Source organism: Juglans regia, chromosome 1 (genome assembly GCF_001411555.2).
Source record: "Juglans regia cultivar Chandler chromosome 1, Walnut 2.0, whole genome shotgun sequence".
In the NCBI taxonomy this organism is placed as follows: domain Eukaryota; kingdom Viridiplantae; phylum Streptophyta; class Magnoliopsida; order Fagales; family Juglandaceae; genus Juglans; species Juglans regia.
Window position 1 is genome coordinate 3901046 of NC_049901.1, and position 12952 is coordinate 3913997.

At 35.9% G+C, this 12952-nt stretch overlaps 2 protein-coding genes across 4 annotated transcripts; both read left to right on the top strand.

Moving 5' to 3' along the window:
• Positions 1–1175: 1175 nt before the first annotated feature.
• Positions 1176–6287, top strand: LOC109009653 (pentatricopeptide repeat-containing protein At4g35850, mitochondrial-like). Of its 2 annotated transcripts, none has more exons than XM_018990232.2 (13): positions 1176–1350; positions 1434–1569; positions 1694–1856; positions 2309–2374; positions 2484–2581; positions 2671–2799; positions 2897–3086; positions 3979–4055; positions 4684–4777; positions 4885–4950; positions 5049–5126; positions 5265–5366; positions 5937–6287. In XM_018990232.2, exons 1-13 carry the CDS (start codon positions 1323–1325, stop codon positions 6033–6035), a joined length of 1326 nt encoding a protein of 441 aa, XP_018845777.1. In that variant the 5' UTR covers positions 1176–1322; the 3' UTR covers positions 6036–6287. The 2 variants fall into 2 exon arrangements, with proteins under 2 accessions (XP_018845777.1, XP_018845776.1); XM_018990231.2 differs by having other exon boundaries at positions 2671–2788; positions 2877–3086.
• Positions 6288–7004: 717 nt separating this feature from the next.
• LOC109009652 (pentatricopeptide repeat-containing protein At4g35850, mitochondrial-like) lies at positions 7005–12284 on the top strand. 2 transcript variants are annotated; one of them, XM_018990229.2, is made up of 14 exons: positions 7005–7108; positions 7224–7519; positions 7614–7749; positions 7876–8038; positions 8409–8474; positions 8584–8681; positions 8771–8888; positions 8977–9186; positions 10027–10103; positions 10720–10813; positions 10921–10986; positions 11085–11162; positions 11300–11401; positions 11985–12284. In XM_018990229.2, the coding sequence occupies exons 2-14, from the start codon at positions 7492–7494 to the stop codon at positions 12081–12083; spliced, it is 1335 nt and encodes a 444-aa protein (XP_018845774.1). In that variant the 5' UTR covers positions 7005–7108; positions 7224–7491; the 3' UTR covers positions 12084–12284. The 2 variants fall into 2 exon arrangements, with proteins under 2 accessions (XP_018845774.1, XP_035549703.1); XM_035693810.1 differs by having other exon boundaries at positions 7006–7108; positions 7594–7749.
• Positions 12285–12952: the final 668 nt, after the last annotated feature.

Sequence of the window (12952 nt, forward strand, 5' to 3'; positions counted from 1 at the left end):
CAAGTCGGTGATGGTTCATATTTGTACATAACTCACACTGGCACCACCTCCTTATCCACACCTTCAAAGTCTTTCATTTTTGATAAAATTCTTGTTGTTCCACAAATCACAAAAAATCTTATTTCTATTAAAAAATTTACTCAAATTAACAATGTTTATTTTGAGTTTCATGATGATTTTTTTTTCTTATTAAGGATTACTCGGGAAACGTCCTACATAAAGGCCACAACAAATATGGGTTGTATTGTTTCTCTCAGCCTATTCAACGAATTGTCTCTTCTGTCTTCATCGGTGTTCGTGTCTCTATTTCTGATTGGCATCGAAGATTAGGCCATGCTTATTTTCGCACTGTCAATCAAGTCTTGAAATATTAGCGTATCTAAAACTGCCGATTCTCCAAAAACTGAAGATCATGAAGAAATCGGATCTCAAGCCAAGATCACAAACGGTCACCACAAATCACACACAAGAGAAGAAGCTGCATAAATTCTGGGATTTGTTTTTTGTATTTGAATTTTGAATGTATACATTACATTTACATAGATACACTAATTGTATTATATATAGAAACATACACTAATTGTATTATATATAGAAACATCTGTACTCATAACAGAGCAAGGAAAATAAAAATACCATTTTTCATATCTTATCTTCGTAACATTCACAGGTATCAATGCAGGTACACCTAGCCTTTTATAGGTGAATTCATGTGGGACTCACTCACTCACTCACTTTAATGTTTCTTTATTTTTGTGGGGAGTACAACTTTTTGGACGTGAAATTAATATGTTTAATAATTTTTCTTTGTTCCGACCAATCTTGAGAGTGTACATAGCATCGATAAAGAGTTTCTCGACAAGTGCACTCGCGATTAATTCACTTATTAACAGCTGAATATCCATTACAAAATGTATTTTTACATGTAGTGATCACAATACAAAATCTTTGACCTAAAGTTTATTAGAAATGATAAGATCAAATCAACTTCCCATGAATCGATCTTGGGATGAAATTAGAATTGGGTCAAGAATCAAAGATCTCCGCCCATTATTTAACGTCGACGAGAGAGAAATAGACATGAGAAGGCCCAATGGATGCCTGGTCCAAAACAATTACGCTAATGACATTGAGAACCAACAGAACCTAATTACTCGGCCTGAATGCATAGCCCAGCCTAGAAAAATGGAGCGCTTAAACCCAACAGCTGAGTGGGAAACAATCCCGGAGCGAAGGGTTTTGCAGGGACAATCAGAATTCAGCAACCCCCGATTGAGAAAGTGGGAGCACTGTGATCGATTTTTCTCAGTGGTTCAGTCCAAATGAAGCTCCTCCTCCGATCTATCACTGGTACTCAACCGCCCTATCTCGAGTTTCTCCATTTTATTTATTTATTTATTTATATTTTCATAGAATGGGACTTCTCTTTTCAGGGCAGCATAGGCCAGTGGCTCGAGAGCTGGGACGTCGGTACTTCGCGGCGTCCACAGAAAAATACGCCAAGCGAAACTACGCAAATAATGTTTCCGAGTACAACACCGTTGTCGGCTCCCTCACTGCCCAAAGAAGGTCACCTTTTTTTGCACCCTCCCATTTCCATAAACATCTTATTCTTGTAAAACTTAATTTTTCTTTTCAATGGCATTTGACTTCGTTTTGTATCTCTCTGGGCGTGTTGTGAATCTTATGATAGGCATTTCTTGTTGAGGGATGTTTACGATAATATGATGCTGAACGGAGTGCAGCCCACTAGGGACGTGTTCCATTCATTGATAGTGGGGACCATGAAAGGCGCCCGCTTGCAGGACGGCTTTTACTTCAAGGACCAAATGAAAGTCATGGGTTTGCTTCCTGATGTATGTTTACATGTCTTTCTTCTTTTCTGTATTCCCGGTGATTTAATAATTATCTGTATATGCATGTATGTACATATGCCTTTTAGATTAATTGGGTACTTGAGGTTGTGTACGTGATGTGATGTTTTATTTTCCGTAAATTTCTTTTTCCTGCTACTCATATGTATACCTCCGGTGTACTTGGGTTATGCCTATCTTTATCAATACAATTATTTCTTACTTATAAAAAAAAGTTTATTTTTCCTGCTAGTGTGGAAATTTATTGTTGTGATGTTCTATTAACGGTGAGAAAAAAAAATTGATTTGTTTCAACTGTTTGACATCCGTTTGTCCAGTAATTAAGTTGATCCAAAGTTTGTGTTTGTGCTCTGTATTCTCGGTCTTTGTCTGAAGATTTTGTATCCGTAAGTTATTAATCAATTTGTTAATTGCAACGGCGGTGAATGTTATAGGTTAATTTATTCAACATTTTGATCTCGTTATGCGGGAAATGCAAAGACTCTGACCAGGCAATCCAGGTAGATTTTAGGATTAATTTTTACTCAACACCTTATTTCATTTTTAGGCCTCTATCAGCTTATTGCGGCCGATTTTGTTCCCTGATAATGTTTGCTCCTTGAATAAAAGATTTTGGAAGAAATGAATAAATCTGAAGTGAAGCCTAATGCCCAAACTTTTGTCTGTCTACTCAATGCATGTGCAGCAGCAGGGCATTTAGATCGAGTGTATGTTATTTCTTGCCATAACTTGTCTGATTGAGGGGCATTTCAGCATAAACATGTTCTGAACAATGATCCACTCTTTGATGTGATAGGTATGCAATTCTCCATGATATGACTGCTGCTGGTGTTGGGTTGAACAAGTTTTGCTATGCGGGACTCATAGCTGCACACAAGAACAAGACGCCTGTAGCAGATGATTTTGCCACCAAAGTAATTATCAAGTATGCTTTTCTGCCGTAATCATTCTATTTTCTTTCATTTTGCATAGTTATCTCTAATATTATTGTTTTATGGGAAGGTCATTGAGTTTGTTGATAGGTCCAAGGAGTTTCTACCAGTTGATACAGCAAGTGTAACTGCTGAAAACTTGATGATGGGTGTTTCAGAAGAAGAGCTGTATAATCTACCCACTGCCAAATATGTTAACAGGCGTGGAGCTTTTTTAAAAAGGCAACTGACTGTTTATCATGTTGCACTTCATGGCTGTGCAGACCTCAGGAATGTAGAGGTACTAGCTGACATCTTTGATTATGTCTTGATTTTAGATGTTAAGCCAACCTATGAGCTCCATTGGGTCTCTGTTCGTTCGTCTGTTCTTACACAAACAATATTAATCTAAAATATGACAAGGTGGATGGTGTTGTATTGATGAATAGACAATGCTTGGTCCTTGATTTCTAGTGAAAGGAGTTGCTTTACCACTGGTACTGGAATCTTTGCTCAGGAAAATCTAGTCGTGAAACTTCACAGTTGGCATGTTTCTTACCTAGACATGGTCCAAAAACTTGTTTCCACCATCAGCTTAGTTGACGCTCTTGTTGCTTTGTTTATTTTTCCCTTTCATACATATCTTATCGTCATCATAAAACAAAAAAGAAAACCTTAACATGTTTTTGAAAGATTTTGTCCTCATGGTTCAAATAATGCAATATGTAACAGAAAGCCATGAGAAAAAATTTACAACCAAAACAAACATTGTAGATTTGAAACCCTAATATGGATATCCTTACTTATTGACCAAAAATTTTCTTTGTTATTTCGGAGTATAGTGATATATTTATTTATTTTGATTGGCACTGGTTGTCTAAGAACAACATCCCGACTAATCTCGAGGGTGCATAGGCCCTCGACAATGAGTTTCCCTCAAGTGTACATCTGTTAATTCAAGGAAAAAATCTCCCAATCCGATGGCCCCTATAGATTGTTTGCACCCATGGGGATTTGAACCTTAGACATGGGGGGAGCATACCCCCTAGCCCAAGGCCTTTACCACTTGAGCCAACCCCTAGGGGTTTAGAAACCATGGATTTTCATTTTTCCTATTTTGTCAATTAATACTTTAGCTTTTAGAAAATTTATTGTTGAATGCTCTATAAGGTAGTTATTAATGATCTTGGTAGGTGATGGAAGCTTTGTTGGAAATGCTAAAGAACAATGGAAAAACTCCTGATGTCTTCATCATGATGCAAACTATGAGGTAAGTGGTTTTCGGCCACTAATTTCAAAGTAATATACTAATATTACAAAATGAGCTGTGTTCTTCCTTAGTTGCAGAAAATGATTATATGCATGTATGAGTAAATAGATATCAAAATCTCCATCGTTACGTAATAAAAAAAAAAAAAGATATTAAGATTATGGCTTAAGTTTCAGTTCTTAGCACTCTTTAGCTTCCTTTGGGTGTATCCTTAACATTTCCACTGGTTATTTTTGTAAGCTAGCTTTTTCATTTTCTTTTGTTCTATACTTTGGTTCATTGTGTGCGATCTGTCTGGAATATTATCTCTGTCTGCTAGACTTTACTCCTTATGTTATGTTCTGACAGCTTTCTTATCTTCATATTTGTGCATGCCTCTGTGTTTCTGGAATACTTTTTCTATTGCTGGGTTTTTCTCTTGATATCATGTGATGTTCTATCCATTTTGCTTTTATTTTGTGGGCGGTTTTTTTTTTTTGTTCCCATACTCTGTGCGCATGAAGCAGAGGGGGCTCTTGATGTAATATTCTTTTACTCTTCTTGTCTGTCATATCTTATTGGTCCTTTTTTTTTTTGCCATCTCACTACAAATGTATTTATATTGTCTTCATCTACCATATTTATGCAGGTGCTATTTACATTCAGGGGACATTGATGGCGGTCTTAAAACTTTTGAGGACTACATGATTTCAGGGAGGCCTCCGGCAATGGAACTATATGTGGTCAGTTTTTGACAAATATCTTAAGACATCACTTTGCTGTTGATACTGCATCTAAGCCATTGGACTAACCTATGGATGTTAAACTACTGTAATTTGTGTGGTTGTAGACACTTGTGGAGGGAGCCATGGTTGGGCATACTCCCAAGGGAATGCAACTTGCTCAAGACACGCTGGTATGATTGACTTAATGCACAGCTTCTTGATTCTGTTCCTGATTAAGATCATTGTTGTGATCTTCATTACTCGATCTGGTGTCCATGCTATAATGCAGGTAAATATGAATTCCAGGGGCTTCTTCTTGAGCCAAAAAATTGGGAGTGATCTCCTCCTTTCAGCTTCTGGAGAAAAGGTATGCAAATATTTAATTTAATTGCTTGGTTTCATCCCTGTTTAAGCTGTCGGTATATTCTCTAGTTTTCTTGCTATCAGATATATATTGGTTTTAGCTGTCTGTTTTCCAAGTGAACTATTAAATATTTCCTTGCAGACTGGTGGATATACTACTGCCAACTATATATGGGATCTGATGCAAGCTCGCAAAGTGACTCCCTCACTTCCTGCCGTGGAAGCGTATTACAAGGGCTTGAAAGTGAGTTTCTTGCCTAGAAAGTGTATATTCTTGTTGCTTCTATTTAAACTGCGTATATGACTCCCAAGTTTCAAAGACATCAGACTTGGTTGGTGGACTGCAAATGACCATGGACGTGTCAATTAGGAAATCATTAGAGTTTAATATTGTTTGGAAAGGATTTGAAATCTTTAAATCATACGAGCTAAAAACTGTTGTTTGATTTGGAGGGGAGCATTGGGTTACATTAATCATGCCACGGCTAGGATAGTAAGTATAAAGTATCACTATTCACTTGAGCACTGCAGTAAGCTGGAAGAGGACATGGACATTATTTCTTGGCTCGTTGTGAGGCATTTTTTCATAGATCTAACGCGAGTAAAATGAAGTTAAAGATTGTTTTCAAAACAGCACAATCAGAAGTTGAAACTGTTCATTGTAGAGTATTTTGGTGGGATTTCCAATTGGTCTTAAGAATGCATGAAAATTCTGGGAATTGTTTCTAAGCCTCACTTGCTGGTCCTCGTATAGCTGAGTATCTCTCAACATATTTGTATTATGTACATATCATTAACTGTTTCTCGTTTTCAGGACCGCGAGATACCGGAAGATGATCCACGACTGTTACTGGTTTCTCGGACTTACAACATCCTTCAGGTGAGATTTGGAACGGGACCCGGAAGACCTTAGTTGGATGATAAGGAAAGATTTTGCATGGAGATTTTTATTTTTATTGTACCCAACATTATTAGGTATTGAAGCGGGATATTTGGTATCAAAGATTAGTACTGGCCTAATCTTCTGTGTAATAAAGATCATGTTGAATTGGTAGGCATGTGAGATTCATAATGCTCACTGAAAGTGTTCCCAGCTTCATACTCTTATCTGCAAATTTAAAAGAGAAACTTGTTTTGAGGGCATGAGCTCGATGCCTTATCTTGAGTTATTCTATTTTCAAGTTGGTGTGTAGAACACCTAATCTATATTACTTAAATGGTAAGATTTGATTTGTAAGATTCAAATTTTAAAATTTATTTTACAAATTAAATTATGTTATGTAAGCACTTACTAGATGTGTTTTACACGCTAACTCGAGAATAAATATTTTCTATCTGTCATATATTTATAAGAAAATAAGGGTGTGCATAAAACAAGTGCGAGCATGCTCATTCCAATACACAAATTACCGCAAAAGCAAATTTAAAGTTTAAACTCTTGGAAGTATTTATATTTCTATTCCTTCTTGCTAAACTCCCATAAAAATTATTTACTTTTTAATCACTGATCATTTCCATATGTTAGGGCATATTAATTCAGAATTAAAGTGTCTTATTCTAGTAATAAAAGCAATTGATATATTTTATATTAATTTGAAATTTTAATTGTAAAAATATACGTGAAACTGAGGGATACAAAAAATATTTTATCTTATCATTACACATTTCTTACATTTATATACAAAATATAATAAAAAAATTAATTTTTTTAAATTTTAAAACAATAATAATATAAAAAATAATATTTTATTTAACTTTCATCTCAACTCAATATCTAAATTTTCTCGAGTCGGGTTTTGATTCACGGAGGTAGCAGAAATAAAAACAGTGCGTATAGATTGAGTTTCATTAGGTTGCCTCTCAAAATGACTAGAGTCACAGAAGTCAGAACTCCCCGACTCTCATCTCTTCTGCCACTCCAACAGACTCGTGCCGCCGTTTCCTCGGCCTCCACCAGTTCTCGGCAGCCGAAGACATTGGATTCTGGTGATTCCTTATGCTTATAAATCCGTTTCTCTGTTTCTCTTATATCTGCTTGTATTGTTTGGTTGCTTTATATGTTGCCTTTGTGAAGTGTGATTGTTGGCTTTCTTTTCTGTAGCTTGAATGGATGACAAAGAACGCAATTTTGATTCTCCACACTCGGACGGATGTCCAAACGTGCAGAAATATAAAAAGAACCTAATTATTGGGCCCAACAGAACCTAATTATTGGGCCTGAATGCGTAGCCCAGCCTAGAAAAATGGAGCGCTTAAACCCAACCGCTTAGTGAGAAACAATCCCGGAGCGAGGGTTTTACTGGGACAATCAGAAAACCTCGATTAAGAAATTGAGAGAGTGAGAGACATTGTGATCCATTTTTCTCAGAATGAAGCTCCTCCTCCGATCTATCACTGGTACTCAACCACGTTTCCCTATCTCGAGTTTCTCCAATTTTAATTATTATTTTTTATTTCTTAGATTTTCATAGAATAAGACTTCTCTTTTCAGGGCAGCATAGATCAGTGGCTCGAGAGCTGGGACGTCGGTACTTCGCGGCGTCCACAGAAGAATACGCCAAGCGAAACTACGCAAATAATGTTTCCGAGTACAACACCGTTGTCGGCTCCCTCACTGCCCAAAGAAGGTCACCTTTTTTTTGCACCCTCCCATTTCCATAAACATCTTATTCTTGTAAGACTATTTTTTTTTTTTTCAATAGCACGTGACTTCGTTTTGTATATCTCTGGGCGTGTTGTGAATCTTATGATAGGCATTTCTTGTTGAGGGATGTTTACGATGATATGATGCTGGACGGAGTGCAGCCCACTAGGGACGTGTTCCATTCACTGATAGTGGGGACCATGAAAGGCGCCCGCTTGCAGGACGGCTTTTACTTCAAGGACCAAATGAAAGTCATGGGTTTGCTTCCTGATGTATGTTTACATTTCTTTCTTCTTTGCTGTAATCCCGCTGATTTAATAATTATCTGTATGTGCATGTATGTACATATGCCTTTTAGATTAATTGGGTACTTGAGGTTGTGTACGTGATTTGATGTTTTATTTTCCGTAAGTTTCTTTTTCCTGCTAGTGCGAAAATTTATTGTTTTGATGTTCTATAACGGTGAGAAAAAAAAAATGATTTGTTTCAACTGTTTGACATCCGTTAGTCCAGTAATTAAGTTGATCCAAAGTTTGTGTTTGTGCTTTGTATTCTATGTCTTTGTCTGAAGATTTTGTATCCATAAGTTATTAATCAATTTGTTATTTGTAATGGCGGTGAATGTTTTCGTGTATGTTATAGGTTAATTTATTCAACATATTGATCTCGTCATGCGGGAAATGCAAAAACTCTGACCAGGCAATCCAGGTAGATTTTAGGATTAATTTGTACTCAACACCTTATTTCATTTTTAGGCCTCTATCAGCTTATTGCGGCCGATTTTGTTCCTTGATAATGTTTGCTCCTTGAATAAAAGATTTTGGAAGAAATGAAGAAATCTGAAGTGAAGCCTAATGCCCAAACTTTTGTCTGTCTACTCAATGCATGTGCAGCAGCAGGCCGTTTAGATCGAGTGTATGTTATTGCTTGCCATAACTTGTCAAATTGAGGGGCATTTCAGCATAAACATGTTCTGAACAATGACCCACGCTTTGATGTGACAGGTATGCAATTGTCCGTGATATGACTGCTGCTGGTGTTGGGTTGAACAAGTTTTGCTATGCAGGACTTATAGCTGCACACAAGAACAAGACACCTGTAGCAGATGATTTTGCCACCAAAGTAATTATCAAATATTCTTTTCTGCCGTAATCATTCTATTTTCTTTCATTTTGCATAGTTATCTCTAATATTATTCTTTTATGGGAAGGTCATTGAGTTTGTTGATAGGTCCAAGGAGTTTCTACCAGTTGATACAACAAGTGTAACTGCTGAAAATTTGATGATGGGTGTTTCAGAAGAAGAGCTGTATAATCTACCCACTGCCGAATATGTTAACAGGCGTGGAACTTTTTTAAATAGGGAACTGACTGTTTATCATGTTGCACTTCATGGCTGTGCAGACCTCAGGAATGTAGAGGTACTAGCTGACATCTTTGATTATGTCTTGATTTTAGATGTTAAGCCAACCTATGAGCTCCGTTGTGTCTCTGTTTGTTCGTCTGTTCTTACACAAACAATATTAATCTAAAATATGACAAGGTGGATGGTGTTGTATTGATGAATGGACAATGCTTGGTCCTTGAACTCTAGTGAAAGTTGTTGCTTTACCACTGCTACTGGAATCTTTGCTCAGGAAGATCTAGTCGTGAAATTAGGCTGAAACTTCACAGTTGGCATGTTTCTTACCTAGGCATGGTCCAAAAACTTGTTTCCACCATCAGCTCAGTTGACGCTTTTGTTGCTTTGTTTATTTTCCCATTTCATACATATCTTATCTTCATCATAAAACAAAAAAGAAAACCTTAACATGTTTTTGAAAGATTTTGTCCTCATGGTTCAAATAATGCAATATGCAACGGAAAGCCATGAGAAAACATTTACTGCCAAAACAAACATTGTAGGTTTGAAACCCTAATATGGATATCCTTACTTATTAACCATAAATTCTCTTTGTTATTTCGGAGTATAGTGATTTATTTATTTATTTTGATTGGCACTGGGTGTCTGAGAAAAACGTCCTGACTAATTCCGAGGGTGCACAGGCCCTCGGCAAGGAGTTTTCAGCAAGTGCACGTCTGGTAATTCAAGGGGAAATCCCCTAGTCTGATGGCCCCTAGAGATTGTTTGCACCCAAGGCCTTACCACTTGAGCCCCTAGCATGGATTTTCATTTTTCCTATTTTGTCAATTAATACTTGAAGCTTTTAGAAAATTTATTGTTGAATGCTCTATAAGGTAGTTATTAATGATTGTGCTAGGTGATGGAAGCTTTGTTGGAAATGCTAAAGAACAATGGAAAAACTCCTGATGTCTTCATCATAATGCAAACTATGAGGTAAGTGGTTTTCGACCACAAATTTCAAAGTAATATTACAAAATGAGCTTTGGACTTCCTTAGTTGCAGAAAACGATTATATGCATGTATGAGTAAATAGATATCAAAATCTTCATCGTTACTTAAAAAAAAAAAAAATATATTAAGATTATGGCTTAAGTTTCAATTCTTTGCACTCTTTAGCTTCCTTTGGGTTTATCCTTAACATTTCCACTGGTTTTTATCTTTGTAAGCTAGCTTTTTCATTTTCTTTTGTTCTATACTTTGGTTCAGGTGTGTGCGTTCTGTCTGGAATATTATCTCTATCTGCTAGACTTTACTCCTTATGTTATGTTCTGATAGCTTTCTTATCTTCATATTTGTGCATGCCTCTGTGTTCTGGAATAGTTTTTCTATTGCTGGGTTTTTCTCTTGATATCATGAGATGTTCTATCCATTTTGTTTTTATTTTGGGGGCGGTTTTTTTTCCCATAGTCTGTGTGTGCATGAAGCAGAGGGGGCTCTTGATTTAATATTCTTTTACTCTTCTTGTCTGTCATATCTTATTTGTCCTTTTTTTTTTGGCCATCTCACTACAAATGTATTTATATTGTCTTCATCTACCATATATATGCAGGTGCTATTTACATTCAGGGGACATTGATCGCGGTCTTAAAACTTTTGAGGACTACATGAATTCAGGGAAGCCTCCGGCAGTGGAACTATATGTGGTCAGTTTTTGACAAATAACCTAAGACATTACTTTGCTGTTGATACTGCATCCAAGCCATTGAACTAACCTATGGATGTTAAACTACTGTAATTTGTGTGGTTGTAGACACTTGTGGAGGGAGCCATGGTTGGGCATACTCCCAAGGGAATGCAAATTGCTCAAGATGCGCTGGTATGATTGACTTAATTTACAGCTTCTTGATTGTGTTCCTGATTAAGATCCTTGTTGTGATCTTCATTACTCGATCTGGTGTACATTCTATAATGCAGGTAAATATGAATTCCAGGGGCTTCTTCTTGAGCCCAAAAATTGGGAGTGATCTCCTCCTTTCAGCATCTGGAGAAAAGGTATGCTAATATTTAATTTAATTGCTTGGTTTCGTACCTGTTTATGCTGTCGGTATATTCTCTAGTTTTCTTACCATCAGATAATATTGGTTTTTGCTGTCTGTTTTCCAAGTGAACTATTAAATATTTCCTTGCAGACTGGTGGATATACTACTGCCAACTATATATGGGATCTGATGCAAGCTCGCAAAGTGACTCCCTCACTTCCTGCCGTGGAAGCCTATTACAAGGGCTTGAAAGTGAGTTTCTTGCCTAGAAAGTATATTTCTTAAACGTGTATTTTTCTTGTTGCTTCTATTTAAACTGCGTATATGACTCCCAAGTTTCAAAGAAATCAGACTTGGTTGGTGGACTGCAAATGACCATGGATGTGTCAATTAGGAAATCATTAGCGTTTAATATTGTTTGGAAAGGATTTGAAATCTTTAAATCATACGAGCTAAAAACTGTTGTTTGAAATGGAGGGGAACGTTGGGTTACATTAATCATGCCTCAGCTAGGATAGTAAGTATAAAGTATCACTTGAGCACTGACTGCAATAAAGCTGTAAGAGGACATGAACATCATTTGTTGGCTCGTTGGGAGGCATTTTTTCATAGATCCAACGCGAGTAAAATGAAGTTAAAGATTGTTTCCCAAACAGCAAAATCAGAAGTCGAAACTGTTCATTATAGAGTATTTTGGTGGGCTTTCCAATTGGTCTTAAGAATGCAGGAAAATTCTGGGAATTGTTTCTAAGCCTCACTTTGCTGGTCCTCCTATAGCTGAATCACTCTCAACATATTTGTATTATGTACATATCATTAACTGTCTCGTTTTCAGTACCGCGAGATACCAGAAGATGATCCACGACTGTTACTGGTTTCTCGGACTTACGACAACCTTCGGGTGAGATTTGGAACCGGACCCGGAAGACCTTAGTTGGATGATAGGGAAAGATTTTGCCTGGATTTTTTTTTTTTTTTTTAATTGTACCCAACATTATTAGGTATTGAAGCGGGATATTTGGTTTCAAAGATTAGTACTGGCTTCATCTTCTGTGTAATAAAGTTCATGTTGAATTGGTAGGCATGTGAGATTCATAATGCTCACTGAAAAGAGAAACTTGTTTTGATGGCCTGAGCTGGATGTCTTATGACTCTTATATTGAGTTATTCTATTTTCAAGTCAGTATGTAGAGTATATCATTTACATTAGTTAAATCGTAAGACTTGATTTGTAATATTCAAATTTTAAAATTTATCTTTCAAATTAAATTATGTTATGTGAGCATTTTACTATTTGTCATAAATATTTTCTATTTGTCATATATTTATAAGAGAATAAGGGTGTGCATAAAACAAGTGCTTGCATGCCGCAAAATCAATTTAAAGTTTAAACTCTTGGAAGTAATTATTATTTAGATCTGCAAACAAAATTATTTACTTTTAATCACTGATCATTTCCATATGTTAGAGCATATTAATTCAGAATTAAAGTGTCTTATTCTAGTAATAAAAACAATTGATATATTTTATATTAATTTGAAATTTTAATTGTAAAATTATACGTGAAATTTTATTAGGTTTGGATAAAAAAAATATTTTATCTTATTATTATAATTTTTTTAAATTTTTATATAAAATATAATAAATAATTTAATTTTTTTAAATTTTTAAATATTAATAATATTAAAAAATATTATTTTAAAAATATTTTATTTAACTTTCACCGTAACTTATCTGATGTATAACTCAAGAGAAAAGTTACACATCAGTCGGAAGCCGCAACACACCTCACTTCAATTTTTT

What these genes read in the sequence shown, in the direction of transcription:
- LOC109009652 (XM_018990229.2), top strand. Translation starts at nt 7,492, where the DNA reads ATGAAGCTCCTCCTCCGATCTATCACTG. An exon ending in GCAGGCCGTTTAGATCGAGT is followed by an intron (nt 8,682 to 8,770) that starts GTATGTTATTGC and finishes TTGATGTGACAG; the next exon opens with GTATGCAATTGTCCGTGATA. An exon ending in CAGACCTCAGGAATGTAGAG is followed by an intron (nt 9,187 to 10,026) that starts GTACTAGCTGAC and finishes TGATTGTGCTAG; the next exon opens with GTGATGGAAGCTTTGTTGGA.
- LOC109009653 (XM_018990231.2), top strand. Translation starts at nt 1,323, where the DNA reads ATGAAGCTCCTCCTCCGATCTATCACTG. An exon ending in TCCCTCACTGCCCAAAGAAG is followed by an intron (nt 1,570 to 1,693) that starts GTCACCTTTTTT and finishes ATCTTATGATAG; the next exon opens with GCATTTCTTGTTGAGGGATG. An exon ending in TTTCAGCTTCTGGAGAAAAG is followed by an intron (nt 5,127 to 5,264) that starts GTATGCAAATAT and finishes ATTTCCTTGCAG; the next exon opens with ACTGGTGGATATACTACTGC.